General features: G+C 41.2%; 1 protein-coding gene across 1 annotated transcript; it reads right to left on the bottom strand.

Moving 5' to 3' along the window:
* Positions 1-792: 792 nt before the first annotated feature.
* On the bottom strand, positions 793-27,898 carry LOC135305136 (vitellogenin-2-like). Its single transcript, XM_064428446.1, has 35 exons — positions 23,986-27,898; positions 23,851-23,871; positions 23,596-23,747; positions 22,053-22,304; positions 21,372-21,533; positions 21,132-21,280; positions 20,393-20,543; positions 20,126-20,283; positions 19,872-20,037; positions 18,913-19,038; positions 18,341-18,559; positions 17,199-17,416; positions 16,968-17,065; positions 16,560-16,684; positions 16,350-16,451; positions 15,596-15,715; positions 15,326-15,515; positions 13,489-13,582; positions 13,192-13,377; positions 12,519-12,663; positions 12,178-12,400; positions 11,924-12,099; positions 10,692-11,558; positions 10,173-10,223; positions 9,274-9,360; positions 8,045-8,257; positions 7,814-7,956; positions 7,284-7,422; positions 6,658-6,793; positions 6,027-6,213; positions 5,568-5,656; positions 4,413-4,510; positions 3,479-3,638; positions 1,944-2,105; positions 793-1,079 (listed from the first exon to the last, which is right to left on the bottom strand). The coding sequence occupies exons 1-35, from the start codon at positions 24,053-24,055 to the stop codon at positions 961-963; spliced, it is 5,754 nt and encodes a 1,917-aa protein (XP_064284516.1). The 5' UTR covers positions 24,056-27,898; the 3' UTR covers positions 793-960.
* Between the last annotated feature and the right edge of the window lie 72 nt (positions 27,899-27,970).

Below are 27,970 nucleotides of genomic sequence, written 5' to 3'. Positions count from 1 at the left end.
CAGTGTGCATACTCAGCCTGCAAACACAGCAAGCAGAAAACACCTTCCAGATCTGCTGGAATCCTTTGGGCTCCACTGCTCAGGACAGATGAGCAATTGCAACACAGCTCACTGCCCAGCTCATCCCTGGCCATGGCCACACAGACCTGTGGTGGGGCAGGAGCAGAGCCCACCTGGGGGTGGTTGCAGTGGTGACTCTTGCTGGGCACAGAGGTTGGGACATCTCCCCCAAAGTGCAGAGGTCCGGCTCAGCTTCAGAGCCTTTGGCAGGTGCTGTGCTTGATGTGCCTGGTGTGCTTGGTGGTGCTTGGTGTGCCCCACCTGTCCTGCTCAAAGACACCAAATCACCGTAGCTTCTGCCTGGGGTGCACCAGAAATTTAACGTGCTCTTGGCTCCCTCAGAGCAGCCTTGCCCAGGGACACGAGGCTCAGGTTTATTCCCTGAGCCTCTGCTCCCTGCGGCAGCGCTGGCCCATCACAGAGCTCTGGCCAAGTGCCACAGCTGCATGGCTGCTGCAGAGGGTGCAGCATCACACCCAGGTGAGCAGCTCCGCTGCAGGATCCCAGCACCAGGGGAGGAAGCACTGGGGGAAGCTGCAGGAGTAGTACCACGGCTGCCCAACCCAATTCCCAGTGTAACCCTGGTGCACAGATCTCAAGAAGTCTGTGAAATGGGGGATAAAACCTATGCAGAGCTCCTCTTTCCACCACCAGTGAAATAAGGAAGCCTTCACCATTTTTTCCATGCATATATTTATTATGAAATCAGATATTTATGGACAATCATAACAGTTTCTACAATAATGAAGTTTAATACTTTAAATTACTTGGAAAGATTCCACATACAAGATCCTTGAATACTTAATTTAGTATCTATTATTCCTTAAGACAAGGTTTTTTACACCATACAATAAAAACATGAAAGTTTTATGTTTTCTCCTATACTGCAAAGGTACAGCTTCATGAGCTGCAGTTTATATCCTCACAAGAACATGCTATGTGTGCATCAACAGTGTCCTGCATATCCTCTGACTTCTGGTCAAACTTTGTCTGCTTTTCTGTCAGGCTGGTGGCTGAATCTGATGGGGAACAAGAAATGAAAATTAAAGAGCTTACTTCACAAGCAGTTCTGCAAGCTACAACATTTACCATGCACTAGTTATTAATTACAGCAGGCTTGGCTGTTCCTCACTGTTTTACATATTTATATTTGTCTAAATCACACAAAGATCTTCCAGGAAACCCACCTCATTAATAAGCCAGTTCTACCTTGAAAGCTACTACTTCCATGCAGAATTTTATTAACACATTTAGGAAAGGGTATAATGATCTTTAAGAAAAAAAGCCTTGTAAAACAGATACAACTCTATGCTCTATATAATCTATATCTACTTTATTTAATCTCTTATAATATACATGTATAGAAAATAAATCTCATATCACTCGACCTGTGTGTAAGAATCCTGTCCACACCTACCCTTCTAGTACCTAAATCAGCTCAGTGAAGTAGGATCACTCCCAAAGGCAGAAATATATAAAAAATGCAGGGCAAGGATCCCCGATTTGGGGTGCTGCACTTGGTCCTGTATGGCTTAGTCTGCACGGGCTGCAGTCCACAGCTTTTCAGCTGAATCACAATGCTGACTCTGCTGCTGTCCTGCCCTTACTTTGTTAGTCCTAAGCACCCCAAAGGAGGATTCAGTTTAGATTTTAAATCCCACTACAATGAAAACAATTAAATGTACAATAGAGAACCATCTCCCTCACTGAAGGAATGTTTGCCTATTAATAAAACAGGGAAAGAGCTTCAGTAAACAGGTCAGTAAGTCCATGCCTACCTATGGCTATGTTATATTATTCACGTTTTTAAGCGGAATAACCGAGTAAAGCGGCAATGCATTTACACTGTGCTGAGCCCCTGCCCCGTGGGGTTTCTGTCTTACCGGCAGGGAGGCAGTGGAAGCCCACGGTGACGGGGGCGGTGCGGGTCGGGGCGCAGCCCTTGGTGCAGCGCAGCACGGGCTCCGTGGAGTAGCAGCGGGACTCCACGCCGGCCAGCTGCACCGGCCTCTCCAGCTTCACCAGGGAGTGCCGCAGCTTGCAGGCTGCAAAGGAACCCCACAGCTCGGTGCTTGCACGCCGGAGCCCCAGACCCCCCCAAGGACCCATCTGCCACCCTGCACGCTTCCCTCTGTGAAAACTGTGGTTTGATCATGAGTGAAGCTTTACTGACTGATCAATCTTGCAAATCAGCTTGTTAGATATGGAGCCCTGGAAAGCTAACTTCAAATGCAGCTGCTCTGCTTCTAGATCAGGATATAGAAACATAGTACTTTCTAATAAACATTTTTCAAGGTAAACTGGCTTACTGAATAGCTGTCAAACCATTTTGAAATGCTGAATATTCAGCAGTGGAACTAAAGGGGAGATTTTTGACCAAATAAAATTAATCACTAAAGAACTGCATTATTACCAATGTCATTCAGACACAGAACTGGTCACAGAGAGAGCATCAGTCATTGCTGCCAACAAGTAATATCGCTCTCATTTTGGACTCCCAGGACAAACAGTTACAAGTGAGGAGCTAAACAGACCACAATTTATTCCTAGATATAAATTTTATGTCTTCAAATTTCAGCAGCTTCCACCATATGTTAAATGGAAACAGAATGTGGTCACCACCAGCCACAGGAATATTACTGTGGATGTGCACGTGGACTCTGTATCCGTCTAAAGCAAGTTTGTTGTCCAGAATTTGTGACAAAAACATGGAAGGATAACAGCTGATGCTGAGCTAGACAGGTACAAGCCATCTCCAGGGGCTGAGCATGCCCTTCCCACAGGGCAAGTCTCTACAGATGCAACGTGCCTGCTCTCCTCAAGCACTGTGGTGTGATGTTGCATCATAACCCCAGCTGAGAGCTGCTCACCATAAGATCCTAATCTACTGAAGGACTTAAAATGCAGCTTTTTTATGTCAACCATGTAATTACCCTGGAACTGCTCATCTACTCTGTACATACAAAACATGAATGCTTTGTTTGACAGGTTGCACTGGTTCAAAACCAGGTGGTCAGCCCTGATAATAACTACTAATCCCCATCTGATTTTTTGATGGACTAATTGTTGAAAATTAATGTCCAGAAAATGTGGTTGTGCTTAAATAAAAGCATTCAGTGTGAATGTTATCCTCTTTCTCATCCTCATCTAAAATACTTCAAAACTGAAACAAAGATTTTGATTCATCTTATTTTTTGAACTTCAATCAAGCTGTATATTTTGGCTTGTTTAACTTATGATTTCTTGTTTCTTTCTCAACTTGCAAGTAATTTTAAAACTTAATCTACAACTTCATAATGAATCTTCTAATATGCTTTTTATTTCTGATATATACACGGATGCTAAATTTTCTGAACAGATTCCACGTTTCCTGAACAACTGCAGTAATATTATATTAAATTTGTTAGAGCTTGCATACCTCCTCTACAAGGCCTTTCTTCCAAAATCCAAGAGTGCCCAAAGCTCACTGCATCTTTAGCTATGTATCCGTTTGGCATCCGATATTCCTGCTCACGTTCTGCATCATATTTTCCACACAGTCCACACATTTTCCCTGCCATCCATAAAGCAACTTGGATCTTGGAGGAAAAAGAAGCAAGAAGTATTTCAAGTTAAAAAAAAGGTAATACTTGTGGAGCACATTTTTGCTATGCAGGTCCCTTCCAGTGTAAGTTAATGCACAAATATTTAAAATCTCCTTGATAAGAATTCAAAAGGGTCTGACAGATGCCAAACTCCTGTGGGGCTGCAGAATCTATGACTGATACAGTCTCTATCAACGACTGTGCCAGTCCAGGATGTTAAGTTATTCATGCTCTATACTATTGCTACATGCTCCAGACTATTAATAGGCTGAAGCTTTTTTCTGGTGGTTGTTTTGGTAGTACAAGAGACAGACATGAAACAGTTTACCAGCCCCTTACATTCCAGCTTCATGTTAATTTCAGTGCAGACTTTAAACCACTCATTCGTCTAACAAGAATGGCTGCATTTTTGCTGTTTTGAAGTATTATACAGCTGTAAGAGCAGTGTCAGGAGCTGAAAACTCATTTTTCTTGCAAAGGCAGTGCTGACTCAGCATGTGTACACTGACAGACTCACTTCCCAACACATATCTGTACTGCAAGAACAGAATACTTTTCTTGATCAAAGATTCTCATTTCTCACACTAAGAAATAAAGAGCAGGACTTAATGAAGTGCAATCCTGTAGCATCATCTTCCCTTTGGGGCTTTTTATGCCCTGCACATATTTGCCTTTGCCACTGTACACCCTTGCCCTCATACATACAGATTTAAGGGAATCCTATGGAAATTTCTTAACACCCAATATTAGGAAGGGGAAGAATGATACCCTGAATGTGTATCCATCAAAGTACAGTTTATCAATGCCATAGGCTGGGGCGAGGAGTACAAGCCCTTGATTTTCACTGTGGATCCACAGAGAAGCACCTAGAAGAGAAAAAAACAAAATAAAACCAGACCAAACCTAGTTTCTTTAAGAGAGAAAAAAAGCAACTGTCATGCTTCTAAAATGTTCTTTTCTTCAAAATTCCTCAGTTACCCCATTCAAGAAACAAAAATATAGAAGAAAGCAATGTAGAAATGGGCATACATAGAAAATGGGTGTTTGCAAAAGGATGGAAGAGAATGTTAATGGTCACAGACTTACTAATTTTTTGGGGGTTATTAACATAATCACATTTATGTCTATAAAGTGTTACTGAGCTGTCTATAGTATCTCTGTATTTGTGCAGATCAAGTCTCTGAGTGCACTGTATGGAATATGGAAATATGAGGAATACCATGGCTGCCACCGGAGCCATTTCTAGCAGAATTACCACTTCCCAAGAACATAACAAATAGAACAGAGCTCAGCACTGGTACATGCTAACCCAATTTCAGCAAGATTTAGCCCAATTCATATGTTGCAGCTCTTCAGTCAGAATACCCACACTGTATATAGCCCCAGACTACACAGCACAGGATGAAACAAGGTCTTCCTGTACTTTTCAGAGAAACTATTCCTGTTTTGGGAGAATCAAGCAGGTTGTTTCACCAGCTCTCCATACCTATCCCTGGCAGAATGCAAGCCAAATGTATACCTACAAATCAAATCAGGAAAAGCATCATTATACAAGTCATGTGTAGTGGATTTTAGAAAAGCTCTACTTCAAAAAGTTTTAATCAAGCAAAATTTGATAGCATAACCAAAACCCTTCTCAAATTTGGAACTACAACAGGACCTGCAACAATGTACAAAAAGGTGGGCTCTTCATGTTAATTATATGTTGCTTATTTAGGCTACTTCAAGAGCTTCACACTCTAATCAATGTTTCTAAGTGCCCCTCTGCAAGTAAGTAAAGCACATATTCTTAAATATTACCTTAAAACCCAAGAAACACTGATTGAATACAAACTGGTCAAATCTCCTCCACAGATTCCTTCGCTTTCCTCCTTTCTCCCAAAACATATGCGAAAATTGAGCAGCAGAGGCTGCATGCCTTACCAGCAGATGTCAGTGACACATTTGTTGGGCTCTCAGCCCCATCCACCAGCAGCTTCACCCGTCCACTGGCAGGGCGCATGTCGACCTCACTGCAAGGACAAGAGAGCTCACACCCTGCCCGTGCCACCTTCACACACTCACAGTGACAGAGGCATTTTCCTGCTCGCTAAATATCACTGCTCATTTCAAACCACTCACAGTGACAGAGGCATTTTCCTGCTCGTTAAATATCACTGCTCATTTCAAACCCTTAAATTACATCAGGGGTACTCTTGTCACCTAAGACGCAGGAGAAGAGCACCAGTGTCACATTCAATATGCATGGAAAATAAATAAGGGGAGTGCTGAAAGCTCACGGGCTGCTAGCCATTGCAGGAAAGCTCAGATTGGAGCTCCTCTCATGCTAAATGTGGGCAATGAGGTCCCTCATGCTCCCAGCATCTGGCAGAAGTTACTTACTGATTGCCAAGCTTGATGTTGATTGCTTTCAGGTTCACAGCTTCTTCTGCATTCTTCATCATCACCAGGAACTTAAGGTCAGAGCTGCAGTCCTGAGCCAAGATGTGGTAGCAGTTTGCTGGCATTGTGTAGTTAAACCGAACTTCATTAAAAGTTGTGACCTTGTTGTAGGAAACTGAGCATTGAGCTGGTTTAAAAAAAATGCCAGTGAGTTATTTTTTTTCCATGAGAGAAAGCCATTAAGTTGTGTGTTTTGTTTTTAGTGCCATATTGTTTTAGCTTTGCATTTTTTAAAATTATGTGATATTTTCATATGGTTCACAGGGACTTTTGACTAGTAAGCACCCATAAATTCTTTAAAAGGCATATGAAATGTGTTTGTCTATCTAACAAAAAATAATTAACAGAAATTTAAAATTTTATCAATTCAGATAATTGGTATCTTGATCCCTGAAATGCTGATGATTTCTGTTCTACATGAACAGTATTTTCTCCCAGTTGAACCATCCTTATATTATTACATAACATTTCCTAATTAACTGGAGATAAACAATGGCAGCAAAATTTACAAGGTGTCCAAATAAATTGTGAGACTGAAGTTGTCATGCTTCTGAACCCAGTTAGATCTGACCTTTCAAATTCTCAAGCACTGCAGAAGGGGCTTCAGCAAAGACATTCCAGGTGGGAGGCTGCACCTCTGACGTTGATATCTTTGGACCTACAGGAAGTGACAGGGGAAGCCTCATGGCTTTTTCATAGAGGGTAATCTGAAAAGGAATTCAAAAGAACACTCAAAATGCACCTGTGCCAGCAAACAGCTAGGATTTTTTTCCTATTTCTTCTACTTCCATTGCAAAGTCTTTATGTCAACATAACTCATCTGACTCATTGTCCACGAGGTTTTTGCTTTTGCTCAGTTTTCTCTCATGGTGTGAAAGAAGTCATTCAGGTATTGTTTGGGAGAGAATGAATTACTCCCTTTCAAAGGTGATGAGATGAACACTTGTGGAGATATTGCAGATGGAAACTCCTTTCATTATGAGTACCCACGTCTCTCTCCATTAAAAGAATCACTATGTAGGCATCCTTCTATGAAATATTACAATGATGGAAATATATAAAAGTAATTTTCATCATTTGCACCCAAACTGATGCTAACTTAATTTTTCTTTCTCAGAATTGACCCACTGCAATTAAACAGTTACATTTTTCTACTACGAATAAAATAGAAGAATGATAAAAATATTTCATAATTACATCAGGAAGCTTGACAACAACATCACATGTCCTTGGAGAAGTTAGAGCCACGATCACCCTGGCTTGTCGAGAAGGATTCTTCTCTGTTTTTTCAGAGAACCCCAGCATAAATGCAGCCCCAGGGACAAACTTGTAAAACCTTCAAAAGTTCAAATCAGAAAGATTTAGTGAGATGGAGGCAAAAAAGGCTGCACACATCCCAGCTAGATTGTCTCACACCTGTGTGTAAGTAGCATAATAATCTTCAGGACCCCTGGTTATGTCCTCACACCCACTCTCTGCTCTACTGTTCAAGTGTTCAGTGAAAGGAAGGATCTGTTCCTCAGTTTTCAGTAATTATGGCAAATATCAAGAGTTACTGTACATTAAAACAAGATGTAATCCCACTCAGATTTTATGTCCAAAGGCAGTACTTGGACAGATCAGGGAATAAAGTATCAGCCAGTATTTTAGCCACTAGAACCTTGTGTGCAGATTTTTCCCAGTTGACCAGCATTGTTAGCAAGTGTCACTGAAGACTCAATTCTCACCATTCAGCTACAGATCTGACACTGGAAGGAACTTTAGGCCACTCCAGTTTCACTTGTACAGCAGGGTGGGCAGCAAACTGCCCAGTTACCAGCTCAGATGAAACCTTGTAGTCCTGGCAATTGCGTCCCCATTTCAGGTAGGCCTGTGATGGAGGGACAATGGTCCATTTTTAGAGTCTGGAGCATTCTTGTGATGCATACAGAGCTATACAAGCCAGTTTTGAGCCTTACCTTTGCCTTGTGAGCATTGTGGACTGAAGCATCAGCACAGAGCTTCCACTTGCTTGAATCTGTGAGGTTTGAGACAAACACCTGCATCCGGGGCCTGATGGAGTCAATATCAGCATACACCACGAGCTGGAGGCCTCCTACCTTCTTATCATCACGGATGCCATGCAGGAAAACTGCTAATACTGGTGTTTTAACATCTCCCAAAAACTTCGGCTAAGAGGAAGGGGGAGAAGGTATGCAAAACATATAATTATAGAAGAGTTACCATGGAACATTTTAGATGCAAGATCTAGATGGAGAAATGAAAAAATAAACAACCGAACCACAAATATATAGCAGCATATGTATGGCACATATATACATGCCTATAAAACCTCATGCATATGTGTTTAATGTGCACGTGCCTCTGCATGCCAGATGGCTTTTATCACTGTTTTTGTGAGCCAAAATTTGTGCCATTTCCTGAGCTACAGCTGATACCATGGAAATACTCATATAATTAAAACACAGTAATGACTATATGAATTGGGCTTCATTGTTAGTACCCAGCCTGTGAATAAAAGAAAGTGGCTCAGTTTGAACATCAGCTGTCAGTTTATGCGTCACTCGTTCCCACAGCAGAAACATCCCCCAGCTCATCTCCTCCTGTTTATCTGTCTGGGTCTTGTGCTGGCTTTCTCCTCACACTTCAGCTGTGAGTTCTGTGGGCCAGTCAGGTTTTGTGTTTGCACAGCAACTCAGCACAGAATATAATCCAGGACATTTTCTCCAACATCAAGAACCCCTTCCCTTAAGTGCATCATGCCATTCAATATCTTCACTCCATCATTCTCAAGCCTGCACTCATCTGCCGGGTGGTGAGGAGCCCAGGTGCTCCATGCCCCCTCTGGAACATGACTTTTGCTACCATCAATGTCTTCACACTGGCACTGCAGCACGTCAGTCTCCCTCCTGGCTGCAGAGTCACAAAATGAGTCTCTGCAGGCACCTGTTGGGTGGGATTTCCATGAGGGAATGGTTGTGATGCAAGTAAGAAGGATCCTCACTGCTGAGGAAAGTGCATGTGGGAACTATGGTGCATGTCTTGACTGATACCTGAGACTCAAGAGGTTGGCATTTCTCCCTTCCCATGATTATTATAATTATTTTTATATACAATTAATGTCAGTGCACAGCCACTCTGACATTACTCCAAGCTGTCAAAACCCCCTGAAAATGATGCAACTAACCCATGAAGCTCGAGATGTGGCATGACTGGATCTAGCAGAGGAATGTGAGCTGCTGATTTGGTCATCTGCGAGTTTTCTTTTTGGGAACTGAAAAAAAAAAAAATAAAACCACAATAGGCTTAAGAGGGTAACTTTAAAGCATGCTTGAAGAAATTGCCTGAGGCAGTAATGAACAATACTCTCTCTCATGGGACTTGGCTTTGTCCTGCTTACTACGTAGGATCTAAGTCTGAAAAGTTTTGTTTCCCCAAACATATTTGACTCTTCAGAGTCCATGAGGACCATACCTAGATGAGAACTCCCTGTATGAAAAAACAGTGGACCAAAGCAAGTCAGATTTAATCAGCTTCTCACTTCAATATGAAATACCAGAAATTCTGCACAGGCCTGATGAACTGGAAGCTGAACTGAACAGACCAACTGAATGGAAAGAAGCACCTGAGTGGACATACACTGCTCAAATGTTACTTTTTGAGTATCAATACACTGCTCTGGCTGGCCCATACCCTAGTAAGAATCTGCTCAACCAAAATAAGGAATAAAATAAGGAATCTTCCAACATTTGTCCACATCCTTATGTACAAACCCAAGAAACCAGGTGATCAAAGCAAATCAAATGAATTGAGCTTCTGATGGTTCCCCCAAAGTGTGCAGCTCCAGTCTGTTTTATTGCTTTGGAAGAGTCTTTGCAGTTCCTTTGCAGAGCCACAAGTGGCTTCATGTGCACAGCACAAAAGGCAACACAGCTCTTTGTCTTTACCCATCTCAGAAGAACCACCATGGTTCTAATGTTATCAGTACTATAATTTTCCTCAACAAAGAGAACAAGTTGCCATTAAAGTCTCCATTTGACTCTTGACAGATTCCATACTTCTTTTAGTGAGGAAAGAAAAACTCACCTCTTGTTTGCGTGCTGATTTAAAGCGGTACTGATAAATCTCATGAGCTTCCTTTGAAAATGACAAAAACAAGAAGATTAGACATCTCAGAAGAAAAGAAATGCTGCAATTATATGAAAATCTAAGAACTGGAAATTAAATAAGAAATTTACTGATTATCATTCATACATATATCTGTATGCTTAGTCACAAGAACATAATGCAAGATCAATTCATTTATATAAAGCATTAATGTTTCTACCACAAAATTAAGACAGAAATATGCCATATTTATGGACAACATATTGTCAATAAAACCTATTTCCTGACAGTAACAAAATTTTCAACAAACTTGTGAAAACTTTTGGGATGAAGTAGACATCTGTGCCAATGATTGCAGGTGTGTTTGTAGAATAAACATTTCAATTTTATGTTGCTAAAACCTACTGGTCAACTCCTAATGTCCTTATTTGTCATGCAAAGCCAGCCGCCATCAGGAGTGTGATTAGTAGCATCAGTCAATTTACTGACAAAAATTACCCATATTTTGGAATATGCACTGCTGCTGCTGCTGCCACCTTCCAGATGTTTGGAATGATGTTCATGGCTATGGTGGCTCAGTGACTCGCTGCTGCTGCTGCCATTCACATGCCTTGAGTGATGCCCATGACTATGATGACTTGATGACTTGCTGCTGCTGCTACTGCTGCTTTTGCCGCTGCTACTGCTCTTACTACTTCTGTCACTGCTGCTGCTGCTGCTACTGCTCTTGCTACTTCTGCTGCTGCTCTTACTACTTCTGTCACTGCTGCTGCTGCTGCTACTGCTCTTGCTACTTCTGCTGCTACTGCTCTTGCTACTGCTGCTGCTGCTTTTGCTACTTCTGTCACTGCTGCTGCTACTGCTCTTGCTACTGCTGCTGCTGCTCCTGCTACTGCTACTCTTGCTACTTCTGTCACTGCTGCTGCTACTGCTCTTGCTACTGCTGCTGCTACTGCTCTTGCTACTTCCGTCACTGCTACTACTGCTGCTGCTCTTGCTGCTTCTGCTGCTACTCTTGCTGCTTTTACTGCTGCTGCTGCTGCTCTTGCTGTCTTTGCCACTGCTACTGCTCTTGCTACTTCTGTCACTGCTGCTGCTGCTACTCTTGCTGCTCCTGCCACTACTGCTGCTGCTCTTGCTGCTTGTATCTTTTTTTCTCGCTTGGTCTTCGTCCTTATTCTCATCTTCATCACCAGCCTCTTTACGACGAGGAGATACAGCAGATGATGAGGAAGAGGAGACAGCTGAGGAGGCAGAAGATGAGCTGGAGGGATGTTTTCTATCGGGGTCTGCCCCAAGCTCTGTAAGCACAGTATTTTCTTTCTTTGAAGGTTGCTTCTTCTGGTGTCGTGTTTTATTTGCGATCTGCAAACACAGTACAAGAGGTGAAAAAGAGAGAATACATCTGGTCCTGTTTTTACAAAGTAAAACTTCTGTGGGTGTCAGACAAAGCTGGGTTCTCACACCAGCTTTTCAAGGAAAAACCACCTCCCTGCCTCTCTCACAGCAGAAGCTGCAGAATTCCCTCAGATCCACTCCGTCCGGCTGAAATCCAGCCCAGCCCACCTTGCTGGATGCACCCCAAAGGAGCAATACCTCAGCATGGGGCACTGGCACCTTTCAAAACAGCCCCAACCTTTATCTGCCACGCCAGCTTTCCACACTGCACTTTAATTCTTGCCCTCATTTAGGGGAAACTGTTCCCCACTGCCATACTCAAAGTCACTTGCCTTGAAGACACTTTCAATGCCTAGAATCTTCTTCAGTTTAGCTTGAATGTCCTCATACAGAGTTGATTCACCCTCTTCCTCCGACTCTGAGTTTACTTCATTAATTATTTTGGAAGCTGCTTTGGATCCTGCCTGAATCTCCAGCTGGATTTTGTCAAGATCAGCATCTGTTTCAACTACACACCAATTGCACACATTACAAAGTTATACTGCTTCAAATAGCACTGACGAGCCTAAGATGGTCAGTATTTTACCTGGAATCAAGACAATTTTAGCTTCGTGTTCTCCAATGAGTCTGTGCAAATAGGTGTTTTTCAGGAAGCTGGCATCTCGCGACCTTCTGGAAAAGCAGAGCTGACAGCCAAGGTGCTGCAGCTTGACACAAATGTCTCGTTTATGAGCTTTTTTTGCCGTGACATGGCGAAGATCCTCTTGAGAGCTGTAGGCATGTTTCCTTGACGTGCTGTCAGCTTCCGGCTGCGTTAGAGATCAGGATGTGAATACCACTGGGAGTGTGTCACAGGCAAGAGTGAAACTACAGACATCCATTGCAGAGTGGGTAAATATTACTACATAAGCCAAAAAAATAGGTTACCTTTGTGAAATCTTCACTGGAAGCTCTACCTGATGGTTTGAAAGGTTCTTCGACAATATTTGATGAAGCATCTCCTGGGAGAATTGGAGTTCTCTTTTCAACACCTAGCTCTCCTAAATTCCTTGATACAGCAAAAGCCTTATGTCTGTTGAGAGATATGCAAAAAACAGTGAATTATTCCAACCCCTTGTCTTTGGATTAATATATCCTTGTAAGTATCGTGTGACAGCACAGAGGTAAGATATTTGAACACAGGGATTATATATGAATTTAGAACTATAAATATTATTGAAAACAAAAAAAGAGTTCATGGCAAATATAATTTTCTTATCTTGCAGGAAGTTTTCAAAGTCTGGATAAATTTCAACAAAATTTCCAAAACATCAAAAATATTCCTCGAAACACGTAAATCAAAATCTTAAAAGATAATAAAATAATAAAAAATAAGAACACAAAATAATAAACAATTTAATATAAAATTACTCTGTTAAACAATTCAGGTATCTTCTGATTTTTACCTACTGTATTTTTCTTCTTTGTGCTTTATCCTAAAGGTTCTGCTACACACTGAAGAGTCACTCTGCCTATTTTGAGACCTCTGTGGGAGGTCAGTCAATAGTGAACTTTGTCAGGCCTCAGCAACATAAAATATTCTGAAATAATGCTACTGTACCTTCCAACCACTATCTCAGTTTCCTCACGGCATGGATTTGTTTCAATCTTAATGTTTTTCTGCTTCAGGTCTATCTTGGCTTCAAACTTTATTGGCACTCTTGTCAGGACCTTGCCTTGAATTTCCACAGCTTGTTGGAAGTATTCTGTGTTGACACCCATTGTTGCAAATTTCTGTATGTATAAGCTGAAACAGAGGGCAGCAGTCAGGTGCAAGAAAGTTGCTCTTTTCACCCATGTGGTTCTGCCTTCCCTTAAAAACCTCCTTCATATGGAAAGCCTTAGAAACCTGTCATACCTGGGGTTTATGTCAGAACGAATCTGCACAGTGGATTCGAGTAATTGTGAAGGTCTAAAATCTCCAGTTAAAGGGGGAGCTATCTTTCCATCAACTGAAATGCAAGAACAATATTTAAACATTGTAAAAATGAAAGAAATTAATTGAACACAAGCAGTTTTCAGTAGGAGGTAGTGTTTTGTTAGTGCAGCAAATAGGGCTGGAAAACAAGAGAGACTTTGCTGTACATGATACCTTACATGATTCTGAAGAATACTGAAAATGTAGAGGAAGCTTGTTATGTAGGTGAAGGTTCTGATGCAACATATTGAAAATGGAAATAAAAATCTACAAAGAAAATGAAGAGCTGACCCAAATTGAAAATTTGATAATTAGTGTAACATTAAAATTTCAGAAACATGGGGAGTCAGAAGGCAGAGTGAATGCAGAGAACAAGGCTAAACAACCTCTGCTGTCCAATCTTTCCTCACATCAAGCATGAACATCTTGTACTGTGGACCCAAAACTGAACATTCTAGTCCAGATATAGCTGTAAATGTGCTGAATAGAGAAGGAAATCATTGTCACACTGGCTCTGCTCTTGTATGTGCAGCCCATGACACAGCTGGCCTTCATCACCACATGAGCACACTGCTGATTTATTGTACCAGGTTGTCCTGCCCTTCCTGCATAACTGCTCTCTATCTGGGTGATGCCCAGCCTATACACTTGAATGGGTTACTCCACTCCAGGTGAAGCACTTTGCATTGCCCGTGTCAAATTTCACCCCACTTCTGTCAGGCCATCCTCCCCAGCCTGTTAAGATGTCTGTCAGTGACAGCCTGACCCCCCCAGTGCAGCAACTGCTCCCACCAACTCAATGTTAACATCGACACAGAAATCCTGAGGGTGCCTTCTTTTACAAAGTTCAAATTTTAAAAGAAGACAATGAACAAGTACCAATGGCAGAGAAAGGTTTCTCCTAACACATCACCAATTATATTTTCAGCTGTTGACTACCCTTGGAGACCAGCAGTCCAGACAACATTCACTCATTTTGCAGCCCATCCATCCAATCCATACCTCCCCAACTTGGCTATAAGGTTGTTATTAAAAAACAAACAAACAAACAACAACCAAAAAAAAAACACACAGAAGACACACAGAAGGGACAGAGCTGCCAAGATGTTACTAAAGCAAACTAACAAAACAAAAACCAGCAAAGAGTGGGTATGTGGGAGAACATAAGCACAAGTTCATCACCCTTCATTCCTTACATGGTGTCAGCAGATATTACAGTCAGTCTTGCCTAATTTAAGTCTTCTGCACAGCTCACAGTGTGATCACTGAATTAACTTCTTGATGAGGATTAGCGCTTGCATATTTATTTTTTTTTAAAGAGAACTCCAGTCTCTTTTCAAAGGCCCTATTCTCTTCCTCCTTCTTAATGTTCCTAACAGTGCTCTTTTGATTGTTTTGTATTTTCCTCTCTTTTTAAATCAACATTGAATCCTCCTTAGCTTGTGTGTGCACCTCTCAGGAACCCCCCGCTCTACCCACATCTGCATCAGCTCCCCAGGCAGCTCTTGTGGTTTTTTGGCCTTGAATGTTGTGGCCTCTCTCACTCTGGTTTCCCAGGCTCTCATCTCACCTCTTCTGACTTCAATCCATTCAAAGACAATGCACAAAACAGCGCATCCAGCTTCTCCTCAGACATTTTCACTGCCTCACTCTCCAGTTCCAAAGCTAGCTATTTTTCTAACCTCCTGGCTCTCCACTCCCTTCTCCAGCCTCCCTGAGCCCTGTCCCTGCCCTCCCTGCAGGCAGCCTGCCCAGGTGCTCTGAGCTCCCAGCTCACCGCTGAGTGCGGCGCGGGCCAGGGCGGTGCTGTAGGAGCTGTACTCCAGGGGCAGCCCGGTGCAGGAGGGGACGATGTAGCGCAGCTCTCCCAGCCACAGCGGCTGTGTCCAGTGCGCCGCGGAGCCGCCGCGCAGCTGCCCGGCCAGCTTCTTCAGCACCGCGCTCCTGTCGGCGGGCTCCAGGACAGCCTGCAAGAAATAGGGATCCAGCGGGTTGGGATGGGAAGGGTAGAGCTGTGCAGTATTGCAAAGAAAGTAGGGGGCCCTACCTTCACAGCCTGTTGTAGGACTTCCTTGTTGACGTTGATGTAGGCCAGCTCTTGGCCAAAGAGTTTAAAGTAGGCTGAGATCAAGGGGGTTTCTGTTGGCAGCTCCTTCCATCCCAGCAGCTGGGTAACAGATAAAGAAACAAGAAAAGTTTCTTAATGGAACACTTCATAAATGATAATTCATCCTAAATTATCTATAACTAAACCCATCACTGGCCAAGCTGCCTTTTTCCTTTGTAAAATTTCCAATTGTAGATAGCATGGTGGCACTAATTCACGCTTTCTTCCACCGTTGAGGTGCCCACAAATATTTGGTATCCCAATACAATAACATTTGTACACAAGGTCTGAGCCATTAGTACCACTAAACCCAATTTGAAAGCATTGCAAAAAAAATCTTTTCTCTTGAAGACAAAGGCATATTCTTGTAAACTAGGTGAGGTAGATGAAGGGAGGTAGTAGGAAGCCTACCAGGCATGTGACACACTGTGCTGCAGTGTGTGCTACTCCCTTCCCTCCTGTGCTCCTCCCGCAGCCATTTCTGAGGTGGGGAGGAGGCAGAGCCAGAGCAAAAACTGATAGGAACTATTGCAGGCAAGGCAGATGTCCCCTGCAGTCCCCACTGCACACCTCTTCTTCACAGAAATACTTGACCTGACTCCTTTAACCTCCTGACACAGGGCTTAGCTAGAGTGAGAAGCATCACCAATGCCCCTTCACATAACTCACACGTTATATTACTGAAAATACCTACAGCTTTTCCAATCTCCTTTATCTTTTTGTATGTGGAATATTCAGCAAATGGGATATTTCGTTTCACGATGACATCTGTGAGGCCTTCCACGCGGACACCAGCCTACCAAAACAGCACGAGAAGGAGCAGTCTGAAACATGCTTAGAGAGGAAACTGTGTGAGCAGTTTTAATTTTAATTTGATTTGTTATTGACTTAGGTAAATATTTACCTCCACCAAATCAGCCACTGACCCTGCAGAATATGCCATCAGCTTGGAAATTATTGCTGATGGGAACATCGTTCCTGGGCTGTTCATAATGAGGACATCTCCAGCAGCACCAACTTTATAGTTTTCTATGGCAGAAGAAAACAAGAGACATCTTTTTTCTAACCATTCTGTTTACCATTCAAGATGATATTTCTGCAGCTTTTTCCACTGCCAACTTTAAGATATATTATTACATGAACTCTAACTGTTTAGGCAGAAATTATGGAATTACTACTCTAAACATATGAGTCTCACATTTAATTTAATTTCTCACTGAAACAAAGAATGCCATATTTCTCCAAAGGACATAATATTTTAAGAATGGATTTCTGAAGTGAAAGTTTCCTGGTCACTGAAGCACTTACTCACCGAAGTAACCGCCAATGCGTATGACCTTGCTGTAGCGATAGCTCAGCCTGTCCAATTTGGGGGCCAGCAGCTTAAGGGCAATATTGCAAGCTGAAGATCTAAACAAAATGAGAAAGGTAATAGCATCCAGAAACAAGCTCCTGTCAGTAAATAAACAGACTTCAGCTGTCAGCACCTGCAGAAGACCATTATTTGCTGAAGAACGCCTGCTTTGTTCCTGTCTCTACTCACATGTTGTACGTGTATGGCAACCTGCTCTTGGACAAAGCCTTCATGTGGGAATACACAAAACTGGCCACTTGCAAATTGCTCTCCTTCATGGCCACGTTGGCAATGGTTGTTATCAAGGGAAGGGCAGGCCTTGTCTCAAAGATAACAGCACAAGCCATCATCCGCACTTCAGGGGAAAGCGACTCGTCAGCGAGGATCTGGATGAGATATCCCTGCACCTGCAGAGACAAAACAGGGTCTGGAATTACCAATAACTGAAACCATTTTGCTAACTGGATCCACACATAACCCACAGAAAATATGGGAGAAGGGATCATTATCCCTGCAGAAAGGTTTCCTGATCTTTTTTACTGCAGAGTTCCACATAACCTTATTAAAATAACTGCAGGGACCATGGTGGAACAGCCCCATGAAACCACTGAAACTGAAATAAATGTCCATCTATCAATGTATTGAGTCAACCCATGACAATCAAAAAGGCACCAGCATTGCTTTGTGACATTCAAATATCAGTGAACGTCTTTGGAAGAAAAAAATGTAGATAATAAGATTCATTGTTTGAAGTAACTCCACTGACTCAGTGAGCATGCTTCACTACTTTAAACCAGTTTTAAAGGATTCTGCAGTTCCTCAAAGACAGTCTGAGTGAATGATTTCTCATATAGTTCCTATATCTAAACCATCTGAAAGTCTTGCCTACGCTTTCTGTGACAGCAACCTCAGTGTGGGGTCAGTGATGGCTCACCCAGCCTCAAGGGAAGGGTCTAAAAGAGGCAGAGCAATGCTGACATTTGGCCTAGGAGTTTAACAGAAAGTGTCTCTCCTCCTGATTACAGAGGCAATTTAAATTATATGTCTGACTTTTAGGGGGCTAAGTGTCCACTATCTATAACTAGCACAGGACTTGGTTATGACAGATGATAAAATCAACACTGCTGATATCCTTCTGGAAGATTCTCACTGACTAATTGTCATTACAGCTTCGCAGAAAACATCAGCTGAATGTAAAACTGTATAGTATTGTTCTTAAAAATAATCTTTTTTTGAAAAAACGGAATCCACACACGATACCATTAAAATAATTACACTAATGGTACATATTCTAATTCATTAAGTAAAGAAAATCTACCAGATCTACATACTGTTTTGCAGTCCTTCCAAGCAATTTTTCTCAAGGCCATTATGGCATCAATCTGAATGTGGATGGGGATATCAGAAGCACTGGATGAAAATATGGGAAGGAACTTGAGGATGCGCTTGATGCTGGCTGGTTCTCCCATGTTGCCAATGCACTTCAGAGCTAATTTCATTTTGTCCTCACGGCCCCTGCTGATTGCTTCGTCTGCCAGGTCATGGATGGGCTGTAAACAAAGCACAGTTCAATCTTCTCACTCTAATCTACAGACTGTCCACAGTGTCCCCCTTACCCACTGAAAAGCCTACCACAATAAAGCAACTGTCTTTGATAAAAATCACTTAATCATGGTTTCTCTCAGGATTTTACCCTTGCAATATGAAAACTGTGTTTTCAATGATGAAGCAAATTACTACATTGACAAAATTGTTTGATGCCTTTTTTCTGAGGAAAACCTACAAAATGTGTGTTTATATTTCCAGTCACCCTTTTTATATTGTATCTTAAAAGAATTAAGCTAATATAAGGAACAATACTAAGCTATTAAAAAATAAAAAATCTTGGCAAAAAGCCACCTACCTGGAGAGCTTCTTTAGGACAAGCTGAAATCTGAGAACAGTATCTATTCACCACAGAACTGTATCCCAAGCTGGCAAGTTGTTGAAGCACAGGATTTTTCTGGATTCGAGAACTTGTCACTAAATCCTGTTAAGAAGAAAAAAATTAATTTGTCATTTAATACAGTGCTTCATAAAACTTTCAGAGCAGGAAAACCATCAGCTCTTATTTTAAGGGATCAGCTTCAGAATGATTACTGTTCTCATCCAAACAAATTAGAGTAGGTTGTAGACATTATATTTGGAAGGTTTACTTAGGAGCTTAATTCCCCACTAGTTTATACACATATAAGCTTACATAGCTACATTTTGGTATTCATCAACTGAACCCTGAAAACATTAAGATTATGGATAAACATTAATGTGTAAATGGAATGCCTCTAGGAAAATGTGCAACTCTGTTATACTGATGATGCATTTTCACATAATTTCTGCTTTTCCTGTTTAAAAATATTGGCTAGAGGTGGCAAAAATCCTGTTCAGAATAAATGGTTCATTATTGTGTAAACACATTTGATGTTTGCACTAATACTTTTCCTGCAGCATTTTCCACTTCATGGACTAGTTTGCAATTAAAAGAACTGCTCAAATGACATAACATCAATCATTTGTTTCAGAAGTAAGAGATTAAAGGGACAAAGTTTTGTCATGTGAAGGCATGCCATGTGTGTTTGCTGGTAACTACAACGGGATTTATTCCCAGAAGCTCTTATAAGAAAAGGGCTTTACATCAATATAGTGAAATGAAGACATAGAACTATCCTCTAATAAGTGCTATGCCAAAACAAATTCACGGGTCAACATTTCCACAAAATTAGTGTACACAAGAGGAGAATCCATCCTCTAATGTACTTAATCACAGGTTTTTGATTATCATTTCTTTCGTTGTGAGACAGGAAAGATTCACATGGCTTTACTCACTGCTGCTATTGGAACAGTGTGTTCATCAGCTTTTGTTAGATGGAGAGCAAAGGGAACACTCAGAAGAGCCTGAAGGTAGCTAAGGTCATCACTGCGGATTCGGCTCTTAATGAATTTCAGAGCTTCTGCGGTGCCCGTCGCAGAGACTGCGCTCAGCAGCCATCGCCTGAAAACAGATTTTAAAAATCCTTCATTTTAGCTCCCAGTTGTCACAAAACCAGAGGAGTTTCTTACAGGTTGATACAATGAAATACCTGTAGCGGGGTTTATCTGAACATTGCCTCCAGATGGACTCCAGGGTGTCAGCGCTTGCCGTGCGGCAGAGCTGGACGAGCTCCAGGAAACGGTATGGAAGATCATCATGGAAATCTTGCTGGTTGTTCAGGACTATGTGTTGCAGTGTTTCAATTATCTGTTACAAAACACAAGACAGAGGGCATGCATAATTACAGTCTTTGGAATTTGTGATCAGGTTGTTTTTGTTTTTTTTTTAATTAGGAAAGCAATTTGGAAAAAGATACCCGTTGCTCAGGGTTTTTGGTCTTGATGAGCTGCACTGCCATCTGTGGCAGTACTGCTGGGAACTGGTAGCGAAGGCCTCCGTAGCTCTGCATGGAGATGTCTGGGGAGCTCCCCGATTCACTCTTCACCTCCAGCAAGGTGAGTTGTTGTCTGTCAAGAGTCACAGGAGAAAGGCATTATCTCTCTTCACCCATGTGCCAATTTTGTTTGCTTGTTCAGTGATACTGTGATGGTAACTGTCTTACTCTTTAAAAATTTTTCTTATCAAAAGAAAACCTTTTGCTAATGAATAAAGACTTCTATCTAGAACAAAATAGCATTGGAGTTATCTACAATGAAAATGTTTCTGAGGAGAAGCAAAATTGCAGTCTGCTGAATGAGAGCTACCAACCTGGTGTAATGAATGGTCTTATTTCTACATACACTATCTTCCTCCTGACACTACAAATTAGCCCCTTTTCAGGACAAACAGAGCAGTAAAGTAGCATTCTTATGGTATAAGCAAACAAAACAGCTTTTCTCCTTTTCATACATGTAATCATAATGCCAGTTTGACCAGGGTACAAATAAAAAATGGTTTGCTAAACTTTTTGGACTGTGGAAACTCCAAGTGTGATTGCACACCTGCGTTCAGATGCTGTGGAGCTTAATTCTCACTTCACTTCAGCTGGGGGTGAAGGGAACTGATAGAACCTCTAATTATTCTCACTTTGTGAAGCAAGCCCACGTCCCACCTACTTTGCTTCCGTGACAGCGACGCCGGTGGGTTCACTGAAGGGTGAGATCTGATACACCTGCTGAGACACCACCTCTGTGATCAGGGTGCCACTGTCCGACTGCTTCAGCTTGTAGGAGAAAGCCGCAGTGCCCTTGATGATCCTCTCCTTCTGCAGGAGGACAGAGAGACCCAAAGAGTGAACAAATGGGAACACAGTGGCCATGTTTGGAATTAGGGACACCTTTTCACGTCTCACGTACCATTATGTCAACAGGGCAGGGATAGATGTAAGCCATTCCAAGACTTTTCACCACTTTTTCCTGGCAATTATTTTGGTCTACAGTTTTGGTAACAGAGACTCGGTTGTTCTTCTTGTCTTCCTGGATGACATACCTTGTATGGCAAACACCTCCAATCCCAGCCTGGCAGACGAATACAGAAAATGAGACCTCCCAGTTATATCAGGATTTCACTGTGTGAGAAGTTTTGCTTAATGGAAATTCTCAATGAATCTGTTACTATTACGTACAATCGTTCCTACTGAACTAAATAATAGGCACGTGAGCAATACTCAGTGAGGGGATGGAGTTTAAATTAAAAAGTAATCAATCAATACCAACAATTAGCAAATAAAATTGATCCAATAGCTGTATTATGGAAGCCATATAACAAATAAATTCATGGATAATAATTCTTTTTCTCCAAAGAACTGCATGTTAAGACTTAAAGACATATGTCTTAGAAAGAATTCAGCCCAGGTAACTTGTTGAACATGCATTTCTATATGTTGAACTTTTACTTCTATATTAATGAAAATCACCCTATTCTTACTACAAACACACAAAAGTAGATGCAAATAGACAGAAACCCAGAAGAAGACCAGCTAAAGAGAATAAACACATTATTTCAGCAAACTAGTTTTAAAATGGAAAGAAACATACCTCTTGCAATTCATACACATTCTGTGACTTCTTAATGGTTATCTGTATCAGGTTCAGTATTCCTCTCACTATGTTAATGCAAGTATCAGGGCAGTTTTCTGGGCCATAAATGTTTCCAACTCGTCCACTGCTGTATTCAAACTTGAAGGGCCGGGTAAGGCATGAGGAAACCATCTGGGTGATTTTGGAAGATCGAGTGAACTGGTCCTTGGGCCAGATGCCATTGTATTCCTCGAATTGTGGGGAGCGGATCTGGGAGGAAATCAAGATACTTAGGTGAATAAAACCCCTTTGGTACAAAGTATGCAAGCATATTGGAAGAAATTATATAACCATTAGTGAGATATTCTTTTCTTCCAAATGTAGGCTTAGAAACTCATAGAGCAGTTTATTCTTTTGTCTTGTGCTTACACTATTGTAAAACCAGTGCAAATCCTGTCTGCTCAACAGTACTATTTTATCTTACAGAAGCAGTTACCATATCAAATAAAGTCTCCCTTTTTGTCAGCTTTAAAATAAATATTCTGCTTTAGATTTAGCATTTTAAAAGCTTATATCATTCTAAATGTAAAAAAAAAGGTGCAGTTTTAAAATGCTTCATTTCAAGTTATTTCTGTACAACGTTTTTGGGCTAAACTAATTATTATATTTGCTTCATATTTGTCACTTATTTAAATCAACAAAATATTTTAACAATGAACAATATATTTATAAACACAATGTAAATAAGAAGCAATTTCAATAACTCTGGCAAAGTTACTGCCAGTTTAGGTGCCTCAGAGCACAGGCTGGTGCACACCATACAAGAATTTCAGGACAAAGTCTAGGATGTGAAATGCAATCCCTAGACCCCAATTTTGAAAGATCTACAGTTCAATACAACTGGTGACAGCTGTCACTGAATTCAGTATTCCAAAAAGAAGCTCTGATTTGTAACTGAATTAAAGGGGTAAAAGTACATTTCTGAAGCATGTTCACTTTGAATTGAGTCAGGTTATCACTGCTGACATCAGCAGAGGCATGATTTCACACGTACAGATCTTTTACTACATGATTCAAACACTAAACATTATTACATACTCCTTTTTGATGACTTTCACTTTTTAATCTTACCTTTATTGTGTATCACTTTTTATTGTTAGCTTTTATCACTTTTTAAATCCGTTTTTTTAGTTGCCTTTATGATAATGATTTTATACACAAGTCCTGGCTTCCCATAAGAGTTAGAAATGTGTGCTAAGACTAGAATCAAATCTTAGAGCAGGTTTAAATGTCTTTAGTTAATTTTCCATTTTCTAGCAAGTCCCCAGCAATTGTATTTCCAATAGGAAGTCTTGAGGAACAGCTGCTACAAACAACTTCCACAACAAGCACAGGTAAGTGACTCATCGCCTCTGAAACAGCAGCTTGCAGCTCACTCTCTGATACCTACAGTGATAAGCCTCCAGTTGTGTTTCCTGCAGCTTTGCTACACCCCACATCAGCCAGATGCAATGGAAACTGCGATTTTATCTCGCTGTTGCACATTTAGGAGGTGCAGTACCTTGAGGAGGTAGGTGTTCTCCGACAGCCCGCTGATCTCTAGTTTGCAGCTCAGGCGCACGCCGGCTTTGGCCAAATTCTTTTCTTGAAGCCCATTCAACACCCAGCCTTCATAACTGTACGAGTAGCTCTTTTTGCTACTGAATCCAGGGTCTGAGGGAAATAAGCCATTTTCAAAATACTTGTAAGCACATTCTAATAAATAGAAATAACAGCAAATTCACCAAGAACAGGTTACAGAAGGAAATTTACTTACCAATGTCAAACTTTTGACTACCTACAAAAAGAGATGAAAAAACAGGTAAGTAATGTTCAATCTAGATCCAATCACTGCTACTGAACTGAAGGAAAATTTGGAAAAGAAATGTGAAGGAGGAATATGTAGCCTTACCTACAAGGGTGAGCACTAGTGCAAGTATGATCCCCCTCATAGTGAAGGTGAATGGGGCTGTGCCAGACATGGTGGGACTTTTATGGAAGAAAGCTCAGGAACACGTGGCTGTGTTCTGCTGAATTCTCAATTTTTTTATCAGTTAATGTAAACACTTCCCTTTTTGCAATCATACTTTCTCTTCAGATGGAATAACAGAAATCAAGTCATACCTTGGCATCTCACTGATTATCTCTCAAGCCCTTTGCTGAATTGTTTAAAAGTTTCAACTTACCCTAATAAGTTTTTACTAGATCGCTTACAATAATTTTACAATAAACACATTACTTAATTTCCTAGGTTGTGTCACAGTTGGCTGATGATATTTGGTCCTGCCATAGATTAGGTTGATTTTGCCCAGGTTATGCTGACCTGGCACCTGACCCAAACTGTTATCTAGCTGATAGCAGCCCAATTAGCAGAGTCACTATCACACACTGACAGTGTTCCTCCTCTTCCCTCAGCACTGGTTCCAGCTGCCCCTGAAGGCAGCAGACAAAAACAGATATCCCCTTGCTATTATATTCCATGTGCACCAAAGCCCATTTAACAACCTAATGAAAACCTGTATATATGGCATATATGTATTTATTCAAATAAATCAGAGGATCAGTGTGTCCTTTCATCTCTGGTCACAATGACCAGGAATATTTTTTAAATGACCAAAGATTTCATAAGCCATCAGTAAATATTTTATCTTTCAAGGTAAATGACAGCCAAATCTGAACAATTAGAAGCCACAGAGACTCCTCCCAGCAAAGCAGGGGGAATGGGAGTGCAGGTCAGCTAGAACTTTTGCATTTCCTAAGGAGTCAATCCCAAAATGCAGCTGAATTACTTGAACAGATGTGGGCTTGCAGCCAGCTTCACCATGGATGTACAGTGGTGAGAGCCCAGGCACACATTCACACTGGTGCTCTCTTCTAGAAACCTCAGGGCCCTGGAGGCAAGTGGAGATGCACAAAACACACTTGGCCTGTTTGAGTATGGTGAGGGACTGGGGGATTGACCAGACCCGTTCCTCCTACAAGTGACACAGTCTTCCAAAATGAGCTGGGTGGCATCTGGATCAGCAATAAAAGGCAAGAAAAATGCAAGGTGCTTCTGAGTTGAAGAATGTTTCTGAAAGAGCAACTTAAAGCCTACAGTTTATTGTGTTGCCTGAAGTCACACAAAAGCCATGAATCCCATTCAAATTCAAAATATATGACATACTGGTTAATCAGACACTATTTCTACTCCCACTACTCCTATAGTTACATGATTAACCACAGGAGTGTGCTTTGTGGCAAATGCTGCTTCAACACCCACAAATGAACATTTATTTTCTATCTCACAGTTTCTACAGTCTTCCATTAGTAAGTGCTGTTCCTGGGTTGTCAGTCCCACAGGTCTTGACTTTTTGAGATGCCACGTGGACTGTAAATCCACCTCAGGCTGTGTGAACAATTTTGGGAACTGCCACCCAGCTCACTGCAGAAGATAGTTGAGGGATGAAGGGTGGACACTTGCAAGAAACGTCTCATTTCTCATTATTATCTGTCTACCTATCTACCATGTTTAAGGGAACAGGCATGTTTTGTGTCTCAGGGAACGAGCTCTTTTATACAGTTGTAATTAATTTATTAGTAAATATTTCTTTAAAACAAACTTACCTGTTATGCATTCCAAATAGTTGTACTTATTGTACAACTCAAAATGCAAATAAAGAAACAAACACTGTCAGCATGAAAACTACAAAATATATACCACGGGAGCTTAGGTTTTCATTACAGTACAGCTTTGTAGGGCATAGTGAACATTAGATATCAGATGTATTTTCTGAAAGCAATAAATAAATCATTGGATAATCTGAACACTTCTTCTGAGGTCAGCTTTTTGACACAACTATGTCAACATTTCATATCTTCTCATGAACTTCTCTAGCAAATCAGAAAAAAATCTAAAACCAAAATGTCTTATAAGGTTTCACAGACAAAAGCTTAGTGATAACGGCAAATTTAAAAAAAAAGCTGCACAATAACTATGCTAATTCAACATGCACAGTATTGCCACCATCCTGCATATTCTTCCATTTTCCTTTCAAGAATAATCGCTTTGTATTGGCATTATCTACATGTATCAGTTATCTGGACCTGGCTGAAATGTATCTGAACACAGAACAAGCCCTAGAAAATAAGAGTATAGTCTGGTTTTTCTTTTGTCCTGTTACAAGTGAAGTAAAGCATGTCTGCAGAATCTGGTGGAAGCAGTTCTTCAAAGTAGGAAAACAGCTGTTTTGTATGGAGAAGGTTCTCTTAATTTTTCTTAAGAAAAATTTTCTTTTTTTTTTTTTTGTTATATATTGTATAGGCCTCAGCCACCTGGGATGGAAGGGAAAAAAATTTAAAAGCTACAACATAATCCTAGAAAGTAATTACTCATACCTAGTCAGACTGATATTTATGGTAGAAGCACACTCATCACAGACTGAAAAAGCAGCAATGAAGATTGTATTTAAAGATCTTTGTGAAACACCACAGTTCAAGACAGCCACTCATCTTTTCAATATCATGCATGAGTAGCTAACAATAGCTGTACTGTCATCACTTGCTGAGTCTCTACTTCTTGTTCCTCGAGAAGAGCACTCACTATATTATCTCCAATACACACCTATGTGAAGTGACACACCTGTATCACATTCCTGCAGGAAGTCTCCCCCTTTGCTCTTCAAGTCTCCCAGTAAGAAAGATCCTGCAGTTGTTTCCAAAGCTCTAAGTACCACAATGTCACCCTCTGCAGAATTCATACCATTACTAGCAGTAGTTTCAGATTTAAAATCTGCCCAGACACTGTATATAGAGAAATCCAAAAACTCTAGCTATGTTTTACTTCTTTACACAGACAGGACTGAATCTGTACTCCAGACTTCCAGAACAAGTCTGAGGCCAGCTCAGGACTCAACTGCATACACCCTTCCAGCACAGTTAGTTCTTCCATGGAGATGTCACACATATTTCCACTTCTGTAAAATGGGTTACAGAACTCTAAATCAAAAAATTAGTACAAAATGTTTATTAATTGCTAATCACTCAATAGACAGAAACAGGAGTTTAAAAGGTTAGTTATTTTGTTCTTCAAGGCATTATTACCCTAAATGTTACTTTAAAGTAAAGCAAACACAATTAACAGTCCCAGCAGAGCACCCAGGAGCACACAACGGAACAGCAGCAGCCCCTGGTGGCACCTGGATCCTGCCTCAGCCATGGAGATCTGCAGTCACTACTGGCTTGAAAATAATCCTGCTTGCAGAGTTCTGTTCTCCCTTAATATATTAAATTCTCACTTAAGCTTTTTGAATGTGTATTTATTCTTCCACAAGTAAAATTCAGGCAAGAGCTGCCCAACAGCTGGCAAATGTGAAACCAAACAGGAACTGTACACTGCTAAAAAGCAGGAGTAAATGACATGACTCTGAACACCCATTTATTGGGCAAGAACAGGAGAAACAGAAATATGTCATCTTTCCAACCTGACTACCCATGCAGCAAAAAGCCCACCAAGACATTGGTAATGGCATTATCATTATATCCACTTCTGCTGCCTTACAGCTGCTACATGAAGACCACACAAGTATCATCCTCTGCAGTTTACATTGGCTACTACTTCATCTCAAGCTGGAACTCAATGGACTGAATTCATCAGCAGAAACTGCAGCTTTTTACCTCAAATTCTTTTCCTCCCTGTATTATCCTACTGCTATTTTTCCAGATAATCCAACCACTACACTCCATCCGATTCTGAAGTAAATGGGCAGAGCAGCAATGCATTTTCAGTAAAGGATTCTAATTTCCCACCTGTGACCCCAAGAAGGGCAGTTTAAGCTCAGACATCTTCCAAAAGGCCAATTACACAAGGATCAGAGCTATACAAGTGCAGAGCTATACATGATCACATATGCACAAAA

This window comes from Passer domesticus, chromosome 7 (assembly GCF_036417665.1).
Source record: "Passer domesticus isolate bPasDom1 chromosome 7, bPasDom1.hap1, whole genome shotgun sequence".
Taxonomy (NCBI): Eukaryota; Metazoa; Chordata; class Aves; order Passeriformes; family Passeridae; genus Passer; species Passer domesticus.
The sequence above is the reverse complement of the archived record's forward strand: the minus strand, read 5'-3'. Positions and strand labels throughout refer to the sequence as shown.

Excerpts from the sequence above, each read along its gene's own strand:
- LOC135305136 (XM_064428446.1), bottom strand. The coding sequence starts at position 24,055 with ATGTCTGGCACAGCCCCATTCACCTTCACTATGAGGGGGATCATACTT. Across the intron at positions 20,544-21,131 it reads GTCGCTGTCACGGAAGCAAA|ACAACAACTCACCTTGCTGG; the intron begins GTAGGTGGGACG and ends GACTCTTGACAG. Across the intron at positions 4,511-5,567 it reads TGTGTCACTGACATCTGCTG|GTGCTTCTCTGTGGATCCAC; the intron begins GTAAGGCATGCA and ends TTTCTCTTCTAG.